General features: G+C 32.5%; 2 protein-coding genes across 3 annotated transcripts; both read left to right on the top strand.

Moving 5' to 3' along the window:
* The first annotated feature begins 159 nt into the window (after positions 1–159).
* LOC128188982 (bleomycin hydrolase-like) lies at positions 160–9,086 on the top strand. Its single transcript, XM_052860338.1, has 11 exons — positions 160–266; positions 500–657; positions 1,090–1,242; positions 1,612–1,842; positions 2,001–2,093; positions 3,616–3,771; positions 4,304–4,462; positions 5,186–5,256; positions 6,014–6,128; positions 6,456–6,519; positions 8,306–9,086. The coding sequence occupies exons 1-11, from the start codon at positions 251–253 to the stop codon at positions 8,458–8,460; spliced, it is 1,371 nt and encodes a 456-aa protein (XP_052716298.1). The 5' UTR covers positions 160–250; the 3' UTR covers positions 8,461–9,086.
* Positions 9,087–13,165: 4,079 nt separating this feature from the next.
* LOC128189919 (small integral membrane protein 14-like) lies at positions 13,166–20,995 on the top strand. Of its 2 annotated transcripts, none has more exons than XM_052861729.1 (5): positions 13,166–13,247; positions 15,276–15,351; positions 18,494–18,542; positions 18,977–19,122; positions 19,641–20,995. In XM_052861729.1, the coding sequence occupies exons 2-5, from the start codon at positions 15,280–15,282 to the stop codon at positions 19,677–19,679; spliced, it is 306 nt and encodes a 101-aa protein (XP_052717689.1). In that variant the 5' UTR covers positions 13,166–13,247; positions 15,276–15,279; the 3' UTR covers positions 19,680–20,995. The 2 variants fall into 2 exon arrangements, with proteins under 2 accessions (XP_052717689.1, XP_052717690.1); XM_052861730.1 differs by lacking the exon at positions 13,166–13,247 and adding an exon at positions 14,106–14,175.
* Positions 20,996–21,046: the final 51 nt, after the last annotated feature.

The following is a 21,046-nucleotide window of genomic DNA, read 5'->3' as shown; positions in this document are numbered from 1 at the left end:
ATTTGGTTCCGGAAATATATCAACAATGTTATAACATTGTTATGGTTATTTAAAAACTGATAAAATTCCCCAAAAAATTATGCAATGATAAAAAACCTATAAATTTAGATTTGAATAGTTAAAAACAATAAAATTTCTAAAATAAACGAAGACTTCGTCTTGTTTACCGAGACGGTGGGCCATTCTTTCGTATTCCCTTGAGACTTATCGATTTTCATTAGTCACTCATCTGACAGAAGACAGAAGCAACATGACCACAGATTGCGGTATGATTAATTCAACAGAAAACACAGACATATACCTCTTTGTAGAGCTTTGTGTTATCTGTAGTATTTTTTCGTAACAAGAAAATAACTGCTTAACTTTTCCGCAGGATCAATGTGCTAATTTGAGCTCGAATTTGTTTCAATAGCTTGTATCAACAAAATTATACAGATTAAGATAACATTTTAAAATGAAAATTCGTATGTGCATGAAAGTGGTTTTTTTTTCGTTTTAGGTGGAATCCCAAATGAGGTTCTCCAGGATATGGAGAACAAATTTTCTGCTGATCCTAAAAACAGATTAGCACAAAATGTTTGCTATACAGCTAACCCAAAACAGATCTTGAAAAATCAGTCGAGCCTCAATAACCAAGTCCATGTCTTCAGCTGCAAGGTAGAATGATAAGATTACATGAAACTTGTTGATTTATTCAAGTTTTAACTTCTTGATTATATAGCTACATAAATACATTAAATAAATATCAAAATTCTCTACATCTAATTCAAATCCTTTTTTTTAAATATCTGAAATGACTTTAATACTGATTTGTTAAAAGCAACGAATATAGTACTTTTTTTTTACTTAAATAGCCTCATTTAAATTTAAATTTTTTAAAAAATGTTTATTTTAAACATATATGATAACTTCCTTGTTGTAATATTCTGCAGTACACATAGAGTCCATTTAAATTAAATTATACATGATCAATGGAATTATTGATAAATGTGTATGCATGTATTTTTTACATTTGTTATCACCAATTTGAAATAGCATTTATTATATTTCAAGATCATGTGCAAGTTATTGTGCAATAAATATTCATAGGTACCCACAGAAGGAAAACCAATGTCCAATCAAAAGGCATCTGGTCGTTGCTGGATTTTTGCTTGTTTGAATGCAATGCGATGCAGTGTGATGCCCTCACTCCAATGTGATGAACTGGAGTTTAGTCAAAACTACTTGTTCTTCTGGGATAAGGTTGATGCATATTTACATTATACAGTCTGCCCCAAGATATTTATCCCGCACATTTTCATAAATTATTTGATATTTATAAATATGGTATCTCAAAACAATGTTCATTTAATAGTATTAAAAAATCCCAAGATTTCTTTTTTGAAAATATACTAGAAGTATTAAAATGCAGTTGAGTTTCTGCATCTTGAACCCTTATACATGTATAACAACTAACTATTTTCTTATTGTATTGTAACCTCAGTATCTCAAACCTTTAGATACAGTATTTAGAAGTTTTTCTTTCTCAGTCCCTGTAAGTCCAAGATAATGAGGTTTGACTGTAAACAGTATGTACATTTACATAATTATATTCGTATCATCTGATTTTAGTTGGAGCGTTGTAACTATAACCTTGACTCCTACATTGAGTGTGCTCGCCGGGGCGAGACGTTTGAGGGGAGGCTGGTCAGTCACCTTCTCACCTCCCCCTCGGAGGATGGGGGTCAGTGGGATATGCTGGTAAACTTGGTCGAGAAGTATGGAGTGATCCCCAAAGTCTGTTTTAAGGACGCCCAGAGTGCTGCAGAGTCCCGGATTCTGTGTGGCATCATCAACAACAAGGTAACTTCTCTCAGTAAAACATGTCTTAAAACTTTTACCTGCAGTATAGTGCAATCAATTGGACATCATATTCCAGTTTGACAGTATTATGCAAAAATATATGTCTAAAGCTAATAGGCTACTTTATGTCACATTGATTCTCCTTTTAACTGTGTCAGATGAGGGAGTTCTGCAAGAGACTTCAGACAATGGTTTTTGAAAAGGCATCAGATGAAGAGATCCAAAAGGAAAAATCTTCAATGTTGCAGCAGGTATGTTATACTTTTATTTCTTAATTCCAAAAAACACAGTCATTGAATGTTTTTTTTTTATTTTACAAGCACTTTATGACTAAATTATTGTAATGTTAGAATGTACACAAGTGAAACTTCTGCAGAGCTAGGGAAACAGGAATTTAGGAGTGACTCAAATTGAAATGTCCAGAGAATTTCAGGAGTGTCAGCTAGAGAGCTACTTTGAAAGCCGATTTAAAATTAAATCAATAACAGTTATAACATGTGTTGTATATGTAAGGCATAAATGAGAACATGTACAGTAACACAACAATATCTACCAAAAAAGTAAACAAATATGTGCACATACATGCATATCATGTTTCCAGTTTACAGACATTAAAACCTGAATTCTGTCATTGCTAATTACTCAATTCAGTCCTGACAAAGTTTCACTGTAATCCCAGGCAATAATCAGGTGAATTATATAAACTATTTTTTGCAATGTAAAACAAATCTTAAAAATACATGTAAATGAAACCAGACAACAAGTTACAAATATCATCTTTTCTCCCAGATAAAAAAGAATCATTCATAAATTGTTTACAGTATATTACACATAATAATGATGCTAATAAGAATTGATTTTTTTTTAAAGTTTGGTTTTAGTGTAAAAGCTTGTTAAACTTTCATTCTGCTTCAGTGAATTTTATGTGTAAGAATGAAACTTTGAAATATTAAAGCATCAAACCTTGAAATATAAAGATTTTTATCTCTGCAGTCACCCTGGGTCTGCTCAGAGCAAAAACCTCTTAATACTTAGATAAATTGATAAAGGACAAGAACAGTCAACTATATATTGCGTTTGACAGCAATATTATCAGAATTCCCTGCTTAATTGTTTATTAAGTTGAGAGCAATTACAAGTATTTTGAAGGAGAAAGAGTAGAGGGTTTTTAACATTTATTACTGGTGGCCAGAAGGTTATAAGAAAGTTTTGAGTAGCTGTGTGTTTCCACAGAGTTACTGTTTATTTTGAACAAGTCTCAGTCGTCTAGATCGATGCTTTGTTTAATGAAATGCTTTGAAACTTTGGAGAGAGAGAGAGAGAGAGAGAGAGAGAGAGAGAGAGAGAGAGAGAGAGAGAGAGAGAGAGAGAGAGAGAGAGAGAGAGGAGAGAGAGAGGAGAGAGAGAGAGAGAGAGAGAACTCATCCTATAAGTATTAAAAGTATATGATATTGCACATTCATAATTATGCATTTTCAAACACATTTTCAAATGCAAATAAAAGTAAATGGAAACAGAAATTATTTTGGTGGAAGTATGTATTGAGATTTGAATACAGGATGATCATGTTGGTACATGTATTTCATAATTATAAAGGCTGACGCCAGCGTCCATGTGTCTGCCTGGATATCTCATGTATTGCAACAACATGATTTATTTTGTTCATTTTAAATTAATCCATGTATTTTAGACATAGTTTTGTTTAGCAACCATATGGTTTGCTGCCACTCTTTTGACGCTTGCATCACTTGCTTTCTTGTTATTATTTTCCAGATTTATACAACTCTTTCCATTTGCTTGGGAACACCCCCTAAAACTATTACTTGGGAGTATTATGACAAATCCAAAAAATACCAGAAAATTGGACCAATTACCCCCCTTGAGTTCTACACCACAAAAATCAAACCAATTTTTAATATGCAAGACAAGGTAAGTATCTTTTTTTAGTTTCATATCAAAATATTTTATGCATTCTCATCACAATATGTTTTGAGAAGGTGGGATGGTGGTGGCCATTTTTAGACTGTATTGATCTCCTTTTGAAGAAGAGCTCGGTATAAAGATATAAAAAAAATACTCAAAATTTAAAGCTAAAATTTACAGAATTTTTCTTTACAAAATGATACGTGAGATTATAGCTTAACAAATCATATCTAAAAAAATTAAGGTAGTTCTGATGGTTAATTTGTTAACCACTTTGCCTCCTTAATGTTTTTTTAAAGCAATCTATGTATGTATGATACTGATAGCTATATATACAGCTCTGTATAATCAATAAAGTACCAGAATATAGTTCATAAAAAGGCATTACTCTTAAAAAAAAAAATTTATTTATATGCATGACAGTACGTCATTACGTCGTAAGTTAGATAACACTTGTGTAATCTTTATCATCAAGATTTTATCCTTTGGAGCTCTTTGGTACAGGTACATGTAAGTTGTCAATACCTGAATTTTGCAGTTGTGCATTGTGAATGATCCACGAGCAAAGAACCCGTACAACAAGCTGTACACAGTGGAATACCTGAACAACATGACCGGGGGTCGGCCGGTGCTCTACGTCAACCAACCAATCGGGGTGTTAAAGGAGCTTACCATGAAGTCCATAGCTGATGGAGAGGTAAATAGTGGAGAGAGTGACATTTAATAAGAAGCTTTATAAAAGTCTGCACAATCAATCTTTCTCAATCTTGTCATTTTGAAATACAGTAAAACACGGTTAAAGCGAACACGCTTATAATGAACTGACGCTTACAGCAAAGTGATTTTCATTCCCTGTGACTTAATACATGTTGTGAACTTGACGGATATAATGAATTACGCTTATTACGGAGCAATATCGCCTGTCCCTGTAACTTCGTTATAGACATGTTTTACTGTACAGTCATGTACCTGGTTTGTTAAAACTACAATGTTCAGTGCATCGTAAAGGTTTGCTCATTTTTTCAAAAAGTCTGCCCAACCAATCTTTCTCAATCTTGTCATTTTAATTAAAATACCTGGTTTGTTGAAACTGCACAGCACAATGCATCATAGAGGTTTGCTTTTTGTTTGTTCATACTACGTTATTACATGTACATTGGTGTATCAGGCTTTATACTAACAGAACTAAATTAAAAATCTAAAGCAGCATCTAAGATGTCATGATAAGGCTTTAGCTAAACTCCTCTAATCAAATGCATAGTGTCCTACAGTAGTTGAAACAAGTTATTTATAACCATGCATTAAGAAATTGTGGGTACCGTACATAACTAGTAAATATGATGTTAATAAAGAGAAGTTTTAAATGACATGGAATCAATGTTAGAACAAGTACTAGCTGGTACATTGTTTATTTTTGCAGGCAGTTTGGTTTGGATGTGATGTAGGAAAGTACAATAGCATTAAACCTGATGGAATCCTTGATCTCAAAGCGTGAGTACATTGCAATGCATATTTTGGATTTTGTGTTATATATCCTTACAGGATCTTAAAGCGTGAGTACATTGTGATGCATATTTTGGATTTTGTGTTATTTATCCTTACAGCTTGTACAATTGTTTATGTTAAAATGCATTTCATCTTTTTAGTAATACCTGTATAATTTTAAAAACTTTAAGCCTTATTTTTGTCACTGATAGTCAAGCACACAGTCACTAAGAAAATTATTGTCGCATTTGATATGCTAATTATTAAAAAAAAAGAACCAGGATCCTGATATATATTTGTTTGTAAAACTGCCTATATACTGTGACTTTATAATGTACAAAGCAATAGTCAATCCACAGACACCTGACATTATATATTTTTCTTATAAGAATTAATATATACCCTATACCCTCTACCTAATGTATTACATAATTATGTATAAGTTAGAGGGTATATATATATACAGTCAAACTTCGTTATCTTGAACTAGATGGGACTGTTTAAAAACTTTGAGATATCCAAGTACATTTGTATTTGAGATATCAAGGGTAAAATACTTAAAAAAAATAAGTGGTTGAGACTTACAATTCACTGCAACATATCCACTGTAATCGAGATATCAGTGATTGAGATATTGAAGTTTAACTGTATTTTTATTTAGAGAAAAATATACATACATATTGTATAATGTCAGGAGCCTGTTACTTAATCTAACAACTCAATTAAATAGTGTAGATATTAAGTATAAATTTATTCTTTTAAGTTTGGATTACAATCTGGTGTTTGGATTCTCAGCCCTTGGATTGGATAAGGAGGGAAGGCTGAACTATGGGGAATCATTGATGACCCATGCTATGTTGATTACTGCATTCCATAAAGTAAGTACTAACATTAAAAGGGTACACACAATAATGTATGCTGACAATATTGTCACAGGGTTAAAAGATGAGTGAATGTCAGTCAATATATCGGGTAGCAGTAGTTCAGTGGTTTGAGTGCTGGCATAGTACGCCACAGGCCCTGGATGGGAGTCCCAGTGGAGATTTAAATTGACCTTTCACCATCTGTTGCAATGTACATGTACTTCCATCTATATACATGAATTCTTCATGCTGTATGCATATCATATTAAGATTTTGTAGGAAGTTTATTTAAAATTATCAGCCATTAATGATACATACTGGTTATGTTTATTGGTATTTCAGGAAAATGGTGAATCTACAAAATGGAGAATAGAGAATTCGTGGGGTGATTCCGATGGAGACAAAGGTAAAGATAAATTTATTAAATTCATTATTTAAAATAGAGAACTGCATGTACTCTTAAGATTTATAGAAAATAGCAAGCTTTCGGTTTTAAAATGAACAAATTAATACAAGAATAGCCATGAACGTTTAATTTTGATGCATAGATTCTGATTCACATAGATATACCTGTATTCAACACAAAATTGTCTTGATTGATGAACATCTGCAAATGTTTATATAGTAAATTAATCTCTGTTGTTAGAATTGTTCAAATCAAATTCCATTTTTTGACTGGAAATATTAGCATCTGGATGACTTCCTGGTACATCCTTTATTTAATTTCATACTGAAGGTCCACTATAAATGCATACAGACTTAGAATGAAAATTGGACTTAAAAGAAACCCAGATCATAAAAAGATGCAGTTTTAGACAACTCAATCTTCACAAAAATACCTGTATCATATTCTTATAACTTTAGGCCAAAAAAAATTAATGATTTGTTTCTCAGGCACCGCCGCATCAGTAAAATCATCGCCGCATCAAACTTTTTTATCGTTATTTTTCCGGATTTTTCATATCTTATCATTGTCGGTTTTCTCTATTATGGAATCAATTAAACAAACGCTCAGAACAAATGCTTGTCTCTGTCAGTGAAAAACATTATTTTATCTGAAACATCTACCCAGTGACCAACCTAGGGGGCTACCTGGGCTAAATACAAGTTTATGTAAATATAATTACTCGCTTTGTGGTCGGTAACTTTGCCAGAATTTCCTCAGAAAGAGAGGTTGAAGTTGCCCTGTATTCTGAGTTTACGATCGTGAAAGTTAACCCCAAATGCAATAAAATGATAATAATCGAATTCTAAAGACATTTTCATAGTCTAAGTTAACCCCTGTTGTGATTAATAACTAGCGACTGTCTTATCTTCAGGGGTTATAAATACGGTTGATGCAACCATGCACATACTGTGCACTGAAAATTACAACCGATGTTTACCGTATAACTTTAGGTGCTGATATTACAATTAGTTGGTAACTTGTAATTAATTAATCACTCTGCCTAGTTAGTGCTAAAATAATCATAAAACCGTTTGTCTACAGTTATCTTTAACATTTAGAAATTCTGTACAACCAACTATATACGGTTGTAATTGGGTCAAAGGGTTGGACTAATACCTCCAAAATACGCTTAAACACATAGACTGATTTTATTTGTCATTTAGCCAACACAAATACGAAAAATTTAAGCTTCAAAATGTATGAATACACATAATAAATTAAATTTAAAAAATTGGATAAGATTTTAATTTTTTAGGAGTTGTTTTATTTTTAATTGACTTGCTACGAATCAAATTCAAATTAAGGTTGAATCTGTGTATAAATGTATTATCATTAGCATTATGCCATTGTCAAAGAATGGAAGTCTACCTAATTTCTAAAATCTCTCCCTATTTTTCTGTGAGGGAGAACTTCAGAAGTGAAGTCTCCCTAAACTAAGTTTTCTCTGGGTTGGTCCCTGTTAACACAACCACTGAAATTTCTCTGTTATCTTCAGAAATTGAAGCCTCTGTGATATGGCATAGAAGCAGGAATAAAGGACAATTGTATTGTTTAAGAATTTTATGATGACTAATTTACTTTTCCTTGATTTCTGTCGATAATTTTTTTTGGCCTTAGTCAGATCTTGTGATTCACTATGGTTGAATTATGTTTGATGAATTTGAATTAATGGTCTCAAACTCTTTGAAATATATGTAATGATGTGTCTTTCAGTGTTTGAAACTTATATTTTCTTTACTTGTAGGTTATCTGATCATGTCCGACGACTGGTTTTCAGAATTTGTGTATGAGGTTGTCATTGATAAGAAGTTTCTTACAGAGGAAATTCTGGCTGTCACCAAACAGACTCCAGTAGTTTTACCGGCCTGGGATCCCATGGGAGCATTAGCCAAGCTCTGAGTGGTAGCTAGTGATTGAACTCTGGTGACATGTTTCTTACCGAGCTGAAGGGACATAGTTTCTTACAAACTGTAGGGACATGTTTTCACCAAAAGAATAACATTATATCTATAAAAATCAGTATTCTCTGCAATATTTGTTGAATTACTGTCGATATACAATTATGTGTTGTCTTTGATTTCCTTTTAATTTCTTATTTACAACCGTAAGAGGAACAATATCATAAGATTCTTTTAGTACCATATTTTACCAGTATATCAAAAAATATTTACAAGTTATTTTTATATTTGATTTACATATAATTTTCTCAAAGAAATTGAATAAAGAATGTGTACATCGATCTGGGACTGTAGTATTATATTTACATGTATTCATGCAGGGCCACATATACTTACATGTTATATATGAACCTGACTTTTCAATATGTACAGCTAGATATCGCCCAAGATTGAGGTTGATTGGTCTTTGCGAAATGAATGCAAAAATTGTCTTTTGATAAAGAATTATGTATACTTTGTAATACTGATAGATTTTTTTTCAATCATTAATTTTTTTCAATTTTACAAATACATGTATGTTTAAAAGTATACGTATATTTGATTGAGATTAAAATGGAAAATTTATAATACCAGAAGTCTTGCTATTTATTTGAAAGCTAAGGCCAGTCTTACATATACGTTTTAATCATAAACCAACTTTTCTCGTTTTATAATACTACAGAGCCTGTTTAAGCTCATTTTCGTAAATTTGGCGTGCCATAGGGAGCTTTTGGGGACCCACTTGGGGCCCCAAGGCGGCCCCAGACCACTGTCCTTTTACCCCCCCCCCCTTCCCCTCTTCAAAAAATCCTGGATCTGCCGCTGAATATATATACATGCAGATTTAGGGAAAAGTGGCGTAGCTAGAGATAAAATATATGCAGGGGATCTGAGCACATTTTTAAATCATGTAAGCAGTAATTCTAATCTAATATAAGTTTTAATATATGTCTCAGTAATTATATTGACGATAATTGTAGATGTAATATCAGTGGCGGATTCAAGGGGGCGCACCCCCCCCCCCCCCCCCCCGTTGTCAAAATAAAGTTAAATCATGCTCCTTCTGGCAAAGAAAATATTCAGCTTGCGAGTCTTAATTATCAACTTTTTAAAAACACTCATGGGATTCGTTTACATTAGACTAATTTTAACGGAGTAGAATAAAAAAAAACGTGGGTTCAATGGGGTAAAGTACATAGAAAGCCCATTTTAAATACGTTCTCCTTGGGTTCAAATGTAACCAGTCACTCACTTGGTTATACTTGTGTTTTTAACGACTCTTTCAAGTTTATAATAAAACAAACTGGCATCGTTATCTTTTTTAAAACTTCATTTACATGGTCCCATCAAAATAGAATTTTTAAAAACTGATTAATTTACAGCCATTCGTTAGAAAAAAAAAATAAAAGGAAAGTTTCTTATATTTCTGCAAGACAAAGGTTTTGATGTGATTACTCTAGGTCTTTAATCTACAAACCTTTAAAAATCGTTAACAATTGTGTAACTTTTAAATTATGCTCACGAGAATAGAATATCATATGTAATATAAATTTGAAGGCTTCATTTTTACCCTAAAAATTTCTAGAATCCAAGAGCTCCCGGGGTTTCGCCCCCTGGATCTCCACCAGGGCTTTGCCAAGCTTGAACCCAATGGGGCAACAAGGCAGCCCCCCTGACCCCCTGCCTAAAAGTGGGGCACCTTCTAACTTCAAATTCTGGACTTGCTGGATCCATCCATGAACAGAACAATCCCTAGTAGATAAAGGATCACAACCAGGGGGTAATTATTTTGATTTTTGTATTTTCTTTGTGGGTTTTTTTTTCTCCCTCGAGGGGGTCTTCACCTAACAAATACTTTGGAATATAAAAAATTCAAACAACTAAGAGAACCAACGGGCACCATTGGATTTATGAAATACAATTCATAACACTAAAAATAAAGTTTTTGAATTGAATTGATCAAATTTTATTGATTAAAATCAATTGGATTAGACACAAGTTCTAAATAACTTAGGTACTTTTATAAATATTGCCAATAATATCGTGACATATGAATATACACATATAAATATATACGAATAAACATGAAAAAGGCAATCTGCTACATGTATAATATCACATTTATAAATTTAGACATTTTTTGAGAAGCGACCACATTCACTGAATTTTTTTTTTTTTTTTGAAAATTTCAGTGTTTTGTGTAATTTGTCAAAGAATCATCCCCCAAATCTATGGAACGCCATAGCTGCCTTAAGGTAATTTCATATTATATGAATTGGTACATATCTTTTATATGCAATAGTAATATTTTCACCAATGAATTTTAATGTAAAGTTCCTATCGCGAATTTTCCGTGAAGTTGCGGTTAGCCCGGTAGCATGCCAATCGGCTTTTTACTAAAAATACTACCCAACTTTCACGAACATATCTTGTATTTGTTTTGTATTGTAAACTGTAAATTGAAATGTAAAAGTTCTTAAAATCCATATGGTGAATTCAGGGGAAAGCTCAATTCGTTACACTTGCTCAAGTTTACGCTGAATAAAAACTCCAAAACGAAACAAAAGTTCAACAAGTTGTATTTAAGTTGATGAAATAACGGTACATGGTATTCCAATGAAAACCGATTCTCGGAGTTCCGAGATAACAACTTAATAAACGTGCGGAGATTCCAGCACGGACAGTCCCATATAATTCTGTGCACAAAATCGACACTAACGTGCGGAAATCCAGCACAGCTAGCCTGATATCACACACACTCCACTAACGTGCGGGGTTCCAGCACAGTTAGCCCAACATAACACTCTATGCTAACGTGCGGGGTTCCAGCACAGTTAGCCCAACCGTTCTCTTCCAGATCTTAAACCATTCTCTCTTACAATTATTTTTTTTTTTTACAGGCATTGCTTTTTTTTCGATGACAAAGAGATGGTAATGACATGCCAGAAAAATAAACATTCACACATCTAGCTGTTACGATAATTTCACACTTCTATTGTCCAACAATTATTTAATTTGCCTGGAGATTAAGTAAAGAAGATATCAAAGACTAGCGTCAAGAGGATTAACATTTTGTCAAATGAAAGCATCTCCGTTTGTATGTTTGGTTATTTCCTTTTTGTTACAAACTAGGCCTAAATTGCGTAGTTAATTTGAGAGAAAAAAAAATTAAACTTAAGTTCTCATAGCAGCTTGTAAATTTTAAATTGATAACCTGTTACATTGTTATAGATAAGTTTAGAAATCTTCGATTTTAAACTTTTAATGTAACAATATCATTATATGCAGTGGTAACATCATTATATGCAGTTCCTGTGCTATTTTCCATAAAGCTGTTGCAGATATCTTCATATCATTTTTATGAGACCATTTTATACGAGGATCCAGAAATTTTTTTGCGGGGGGGGGGGGGGGGGGGGTCCGATGAATACTGGTCCCGCTGCCACCAACGTTTTTTAATCACTCAACTCAGTCCTCAACTCAAATCCTTAAAGAAACAATGCATGAATTTGAGGTCAAAACTTAGACTTGAGGCTGAGTATTGACTTGAGGAAAGTTGGTGATATTGGGGCCTGAAGTTTGCCGAAGGGGTGGGGGCAGGTGGGATGTCGGGATCAATAAGTTCCAAAACGCTTGTCATTGTAATATTTTACATGTGTGGTGATGATGTTAGCACTGCATATAATGATGTTAGCACAGTATATAATGATGTTACCACTGCATATAATGATATTACTATTGCATATAAATGAAATACCAATTCATATAATATGAAATTTACCTTAAGGCAGCTATGGCGTTCCATAAACAATGGTTGACGCTGAAAGTGGGACTATTTAGAGGTTTTTGATGACTATGGTTGCAGTGTTTCTCAATTTTATGCCTGCTATTTTGTCGGCTGATAATGGGAATAAAGGTTGTCATTTATATGGTTACCATTTTGCTAGCGAAGATCTAGATGACTACATGATGCAAATTAACGTACACATTTATGGTCTGTTTTAAAAATTACTGTCCACTTTATCTCAAAGCAATGTTGCATATTTCTATTTGAAGAGGATAGAAGCGCTGAGCCGATCGTAATAATGAAATGCCAATTTGTTTATCTATACTCTGCAGTATGGATATATATTTTGAACTTACGACCCAGTCAATATTTCGTAAAATGTTTATTATAAGAACAGCTTTGGAATTCTTCAGGAAAGTTTTATCAAAACTCGAAAAGTTATTAGGATTTGCAATGAAAAGATACATGTATAACGTTAAATGTTTTAAAAAAGGTTTCAGGAAAAAAATTATAAGCATGTAAATTGTTTACGTACATTACTTCAATGTAGGCCTAGTACGTATGCCACTGGATAGATAAGAAAACCCAGTGGGTTCCGATATGTCATACTTAATGAAATAAGAATAAGGTGCTTTTCAGGACACTTATAGGATGCGGAACTTACGAATTGCACCACATTTTTAAAAAAGTTATTTATCACAGATACTTAGGCCCAACGTTATAAATAATCATAAATGTTCCACTTTATTACCGTTTAGATTGAGATCATTCGAATATAGTTAATGTTTTTGTAATACATACAGACTACGATTTGTCAAAGCTACATGTGTATCCGAGACTAACGAAAACTATTCGATTTTCCCGCCATAAAAAGTTTCGGACATCCGGGCAATTTCGAAATCATACGTGGCCTTGTTTTTCGTTGAGGCGGAAGTACGGATAAGGATAAAATACCATCGAAAGTAAGTAGATTGTGAATGCCATTTATAAAATCGGTTACTATCACCTAATAATAGGATTGATTGTTTGCACTTCTACACAGAATTATCCCAATGTAATATTCGGGTGTTTAACTCTTTTCATTTGGTGCACAACGAAACGTTTGTTTGTTTACCTTGTCAAAAAAGTATAACATTGATTGCGTCACGCCTTGAAGTCGAAGATTTAAAGCCGATTTAACTGATTTATATTTTGTTAAAGAAAATGCAGGTTACATTGTATATGCCGAACAGAGATAGAAATAGCATTAATGGACGTACAGTATACATATATACAGTGTATTGAAAGTGAAGGGATTACATAATGTCATTGCATTTTGTGCATATAACCGTACATTAGGCGCAAGGTAAATAGGCCTAAATCTCAAGTTTATCATGGTAACAATTTTTATTATTTATTACTTATTTACTAATATTAATTATCCAAAATTTTTGATTCTTGGATTATTTTAAAAGTTGAAGTTAATGCACATGTAACTGTGTATGTCAGTTCTAGATAAGAATAAAAACTTAAAAATGTTAACACACAAGCTTATTGTTACATATCTGAAAGTATACATGTATATATGTAAGATGTACAAACAGATATAAAGCCAAATAGATCTGTAAAGTGTTCAATAATAAATGAATACCTAATTTTGCATGCACATATGTTTTTGTCACTTTATAAACTTGACATGCGTCACAAACGTATATTTATTTCTCTCGCCAACTGGGACCAATCAGGGAGAGTCTAGTCAGCAATACACAATACGCTTGATTTGTTATATGTTTGGGTTGTCAATGCATATGAATTCATACAGCTAAAGTTTGAGGTAAACAAGGCTGTTTTGATGTTAGTAAATTATACTTTTGGACTTTAAAGTTATTCCTTAAAAAATTGTGTAAGAAGGTATGTATAAACTGGAACTGAATAATTTTAATTAAAAAAATATATTTACTAAATAGCATGTCTGCTGATCAAGAGGCAGATAATAACAGATATGTGCATCAAGATTTAATAGTTAAAACTTTTGCAAGGACAAGAATTTCCATCTACCATTGAGTATCATTCGTTTGTAAATTTTGACCTTTTCTTTACCATACTTAAAAGTTTCTGGAAATCAAATAAACGTGTTGTCTTTGCGACTCCCTGTACCTTTCTATTAAATGGGATATTAATTGTAAAATTTAAAAAAAATGTATTACCAGTAATATGATATGAAAAGAAAATTTATCTTGTTTTCTTATTACTTAAAAACTTTTTTCTATGCTGCATAATTTTTGTGAATTTAGTGAAAAACAAAATTCAGATGAACGGTTGAGTTAAACATATTACGGTAAACGCATTGCCCTTTCACTGAAACAATTTTACAAAATTGACTTTTATTTGAATTAGTCTAGTAAATGGGGAAACTTTTTCTGCTTAAATTATTCAATTGGGCAGGGTCTAATTATCAGACTGATATTGATGTGACTAACATCTCTGGTGCATCGGCTGCGTAACTAATAGAGACTGCAAAGTTGTCTAAAGAGCAATCAGTATAAAAAATTTATGAGTGTACGTCATCTGTTTAAAAAGCAGACAAACAAATTAAACATTATTTTTACCATTAACAACAATTTTGTTGATGTTTTCGTTAGTACGAGTATCAATTTTGAGTATTTTGTAAAGGTATCCGGTAATTGGTGTGAAATGGGAAGATCAAGCTGTACTGTACATGTTCCAGATTTAATTGTTTCTATTGGAAGTTGTTTTTGTGTCACCCTGTAATTATCATAGTTGAATGGATGAAAACAAAAACAGCAGGAGTGTTATATTGCTTTAATGATTTTTTTTATTGATTCAAAAATATATGACTGTTGAAATTGTGCGAAATTGATAAATTGTTTTGAAACCACATCCTTATATATAAACACACAGACCCATGCTTGTTAGCTTATTGGACTTGCATTCTATGAACCAAAATAAGGTGCCAATTTATACACAATTTTATTTTCTTTACGTTATAGTAAAATGGCGGATGGATTTGATCCTTGTGAGTGTGTGTGGAATCATGAACATGCTATGCAAAGACTCATTAATCTGGTAAGTTTGTATATGATTGCCAATATGATTTCTTTCGTTTGAGGGACGAATTAGACAGAAATCAATTTCTACTTGGTATAATAATGAATTAATTATCCGGATATATAAGGTTTTCATTCGAATACCTGTTTGTGTCACCTGGTTCTTAAGAACCGGTTTATTAGCAAGGCTATATAAAGAATTGCTCAGGTGTTAAATACCAGTTTAGGACGACACGTACAGCGGAAAGTTTAAATTTTCAGAATTGTTTTATTAAAATAAATTAATCATGTGATCCAACTTTATGCCATAATTATGTATGTATATTTAATATGCCAAATATTAAATAGCTGCAGCGTGTCGTTGCTAATTCCACACAATGTGTTGTTATTTACTAGTATCATAGTATTCAGCTTTCATTTGGAAAGTAATGAATGGATTTAAAGGAGAATTGTATATATTATATTTATATACTGTGGAATCATTAGATTTCGTGGTGGCTCAATTTTCGTGGTATTAGTGGGCACCACTCACCCACTAATTAATATCCTTCACCGAATTAATATCCTTCACGAATAAATAAATTAGGACAGTAAAGTCATATTTCCTTTTGTGCAAGTATCCGAGAATACACGAAATTATGTCCCAACAAACCTGTAAAATTCAAGCAATCCACGAAAATTGGCCCCCACCAATTTTAATGATTCCACAGTACCATATATTTTTTTGCTTCTTTTATTTCAATTGGTATCCTTTTAATAGGTTGTCATTATGGGCTGTGTTGCATGTATGCACATTTTAAAATCTGCGCAAAATAACACAAAATGTAATACTGCCTCCTGTAGTCTAGATATTTGCCTTAGTCTTTTATATGCCACAAGACGTTAAAGTGTATGCTTTGACCTTTATTCTACATCCACCTCTCAAATTGTTGTAGCTCACTTTCATTCAATTCAGTACTTTCATTTATTAAACAATAAAATATGACTCCATCATCAATTTTTATTTGTTGATGGCAGGATATTGTTTCATAAATCAGTGGGACAAATATTTGATCATCAATGATCGTTTAAACATGACAAAGTGCAATAATCATTAGGGGCGCAATTTGCAAATATAATGACACCAGAGGCGAATATGTGTTAATCAATGCGGAGCAGAGTAATCCATGATAGGCAGTTTCGATGTTCAACAAATACGGCTCATTTTTGTGGGACAAGTTTAACGGGGCCCTAATGTATACCATTTATCTTTCTTCCTTTTGATGATAGACATCAATAAATTGACACTGTATTAATTATATCATTGAAGGGTATACCTTTTTTCTTTGATGGTTTAGAGACTTAATTGACCCCAATGTACTGTAATAGGTTGAATGTTTTACTTTTCATCAAAACTTCTTAGGGGTCTGAACTTCAAAATGGAAGGATGTGTCCAATCTATACCGATCATTTTTTGCGTGCAGATTTTGTTCATTCGGATTTCTGCTTGAAGTTTATCGACTTACTGTGTACATGCAGTCTATGTTCTTGATCAATTAACGTGTATTTTAAACATCAAGTCGCCTGCTTCATTTAATATTTAAGAACTGGGTAGGTTGTAATCGGAAGCTGGATTGATTTAATGATTTTTTTTTCTCTTGAAAGAGACATTTCATTTTGTTGAATAGGAGTTCAATCAATCATTTATAACATAGCACAACAAATATTGGTACACAGTGATGAGGGAAATAAAATTGAAGGAGAATTCGGTGGACCTTAATGTAGCTCTTTGGAAAACAGAATAAAAGAATATTAGTTGTTTTTCTATACCTAGTCTGGCTTGTTCACTTGAATATACCAAACAATTTAAACTAGCTTGTGTAGATAAATGTTGTTACCAAATAAGGCAGATAATTTTTATCCTTTGATAGTTGATATCTTCCTTGATTTTCTTTATTTAAAGAAAATTTGAATGTACAAGCTCATTTCAAATATCAATTGGCTTTCATTCTATAATCTCATTATACATACAGATACATGTATAAAAGCTACTTGTCATTATTATATTTTCTTTACTGATTACACATAGAATTTTTGCATTGATTTTACCTCCATTTAAAGAGTCAGTGTGTGGTTTTGAAATTCTTGGGAAATTAGCTGTGTATATAAATAAGTTGGAAAATCCTTTAATTTGCAGAATGTAATGTGAACAAGACTGTCAAAAAAAAAATCTTTCATTTTGATTTTAGTAGAGTGTAATAAAATGAGGGCTATTGTCTTGACTTATCAGCATGTTCAGAATTAAATCTAGAATTCTTCTCCCTGAGAGTGGAGGTACATGTAGAGCTATAGTTTCACAACTAAAGTTGTATTAATGAGGGAAACTTTGAATTGTTTCCAATAAAATCTTCTTGGATCAGCTAGGATATGCACTGACCCTGAAACAAGTTTCTAAAGGGGAAGTTAAAGGTCAAAGCAGAGGCTCTGTTAATATAATGATAATTCTTGTGAAAGGGGGATACATGTAATCTTTAATCACCCTTAAGCCCTGTCTGGCTCCAGATATAAAAGTGCTTCAGCTATGATATTATGGGTAAAGGGCGTGCATTGGCTTTGAACCATTTGGTTAAAATGAATTCTTGTCCAGATCATACAATTTCTCCCTTTGGTTCCAATCTGACTCGTGCTTCATCCACAGAGTGCCTCTAGGTTAAAAAGGTTGTGTAATGACATTGTACATAGTTGGTCCAAGTTAAAGGTCACCTGAGAAAAAAACTTGGCCCTTATATGGATAATATTTCACATAAAGCATACACAGTGACCTTAAGCTGTTTTATAGGTCAAAAGTTAGGTCATAGCAGTCCTTCTTGAAATCAATTTCGGGGCCATTTTGTTACATTCTATGGTTCAATCATGCTCAAACTCTACTAAATAACTTCCTTTAAAATTGGGTAAGGTCAATGACATTGAACCAAGTTTTTTTTTAAATAAAATGTCAAGGTCATAGGAAGTGCTTAAGTAAATCTTTAGCTGAATTTAATGTTTTACCTTGTCCTTATCTATTGGGGTTTTTTTTTATTTGAAAAATTTGTATTCAGGCATTAACTGAATTTAATTGTTTGTACTTGAGGTTATTAATTATATCACGTATATGTATAATAATATCATTTCATCATTTACAGTTGAGGAATACACAGTCCTATTGTACAGATAATGAGTGTCTAACAGATTGTAAGTATTAATGGTATTTCATACGTAAAGAATTAAATTCTTTCATCTCACTCTCAAATGATCCTTTTGAACTCAACTTGTTCATCAAGTTATGTGTGAATTTTTGCACAAAGTTCATAAAATATTTTGCTAATAAACTTTACTGTAAGCCATTGATAAATATGACTTTTCATTAAAAATTTGATGGGTAATAAATCTAAAAATCCATGGTATTCTTGATGTTTGCACACTGGTCAGTGGATTTTACAACTTTTGATCATCATTCTTTTGGTCTTCCATTGACCATCATTCTGTTAGTTTTCCATTGATCATCATTCTGTTGGTCTTCCATTGATCATCATTCTGTTGTCTTCCATTGATCATCATTCTGTTGGTCTTCTATTGACCATCATTCTGTTGGTCTTCCAGTGATCATCATTTTGTTTGTCTTCCAGTGCCGGGCTCCAATACAGCTCCTGATGGAGGATTCAGTTCCATGATGCTGATGATGCTGGGATGGTTGGTTGTAGCTACCTGTCTCTATCTACTACGTCCCAACAGTCTACGTAACCGAGGCGATATGAAACCATCCAGGAACAATGTAAGAACTCTCATTTTAAAACGGATCTTCTATACACTCTTATCCAAAAATTCTCAAACTAACACTAACTGCATGGTGTACAGTAATCTTAAAAGATTTGAATGAAGTACAACTTTCAAAATTAATCAAATGAAGATATTTTTTAAAAAAATATAGCAATTTTTGAGAAGTTTTCAATTTTGAATTGAAAAAAAATATTTATAGGTAAAAACATTTTCATGTTGTATTCAAAATTGAAATCTGCTGGTCAGATGTATGATACTTTATCCTGTAAGCTACTAAGTTAGACAAGCAAATCCATCAATATAAATTATTTTGCAATGTATTTAAATCTCCATGCTGTTAAGTAATGAGTATGTGCAGTTTTGTAAGAAGTATTATAAGTCAATGCTGAAGAAGACTCCTGTTCCCCATCACCATAATGTACAATGTACACAATCACAGTACACTAAAAAAAATTTGTTGCACCGGTAATATAAAATGACATTTTTGTAATTAATTTTGTTTGATTTTTTTAGGATCCTAGTCCCCCTCCCCCTGGCCCCTCAGTAAGTTAAATGTCCACTCAGTAACTCGGGATTTCAGACTCGGCTCACCCTATGGACCCAGCCCCCAGAAAAACAACGCCATCATTTCTCTCGCATCCTGTCCGAGGAATGAGTGCCGCTGTGTGGTTCCACTTCATCTCATCATTTGTACACACGGAATATCATTTTTCCATCTATCCATAACGGTGCAATCAGAACTGTGTATTTATGTATCAGCATAATGGATATTGATGTGGGATTTTTATTTTAATTTTAATTTGATTGATTTTCACACGTGCTGATCAATACATTCATACACTGAGTGTGTGTTGGAGATAACTAGGTGAATGAGGATATGAATTCATCCTGATATGTAAATCTCAACATTCAAAGATGAAAAAGTTTTTATACATGTAATGTAATAGAAATACAGAATTTTGATATAAGAAACTTGCATGAACTTCAAAGATTGATACATTAATTTTCTATGAAAACAAATCTAGAAAAAAGATATCGAAGGTGTGTCCCCATGGAAATTTTTGCGATTTGTATTCATCGTTTTTGAATTCCCATATTTTTGCTTCATGCACATATATAATGTCATGTTTAACAGTTGGTGCATTTTAAATGGTGATTTTGAAAATACTTTTGGTACAGGTTTCCTTTAAATTGTGATTCATGAATAAACAAAACAGAATGTAATCTGTCCTTTGAGGGTTCAAATTTTGACTTTTTCAGTGCTTTCATGTGATGGTCATGGTGTTGGTTTAATATTCTATGCGTCATTTATAAATACATGTTTATAAATCCAATTTTTGCATTATAGCCTATAGATTATGAATTATCTGTAAAATGCTCCCTGTTTCATTTAAAAATTAGTTCGTTGATCATTATACCAACTAAGGTTACACCATAATTATAATAAGTTTATATATTTTACTGTTATAGTAACATATGTTTTATTTGTTTTTTCCACAGTTATATTTGTTAAAATTTATAAAATTTTGAATAAACACTATTTAGAATACATGTACACAACAAATGTATTTTTTACACATACACGTATGTATATACAATTTTAAAATAGTTAATAGGAAACTCAAGCTTTTAAGAAAGATATATTGTTCTACAAAATACACATCTTCGCTAGCCAAGGGTTTTCGGTCCACTTTGCTCCCCGTTTATGGGGAGCAAAGTGGACCGAAAACCCTTTGCTAGCGAAGATGCAAAATACAATGTAGTGGGAATTTCTTTTAAATTAGTATGGTTGTAACTTCTAATGATACATGTATCTTGTTGAAATAAGATTTCTTTGTTTATGAAATAAAAATGTTTTTGTTAACGAGTCAGATTGTTATTAATTAAGGAATAAGGAATCATTCTTTGAGTGTTCCGGG

This window comes from Crassostrea angulata, chromosome 6, assembly GCF_025612915.1.
Source record: "Crassostrea angulata isolate pt1a10 chromosome 6, ASM2561291v2, whole genome shotgun sequence".
NCBI classification, from domain to species: Eukaryota; Metazoa; Mollusca; class Bivalvia; order Ostreida; family Ostreidae; genus Magallana; species Magallana angulata.
This window is presented reverse-complemented; position numbering and strand designations above follow the sequence as displayed.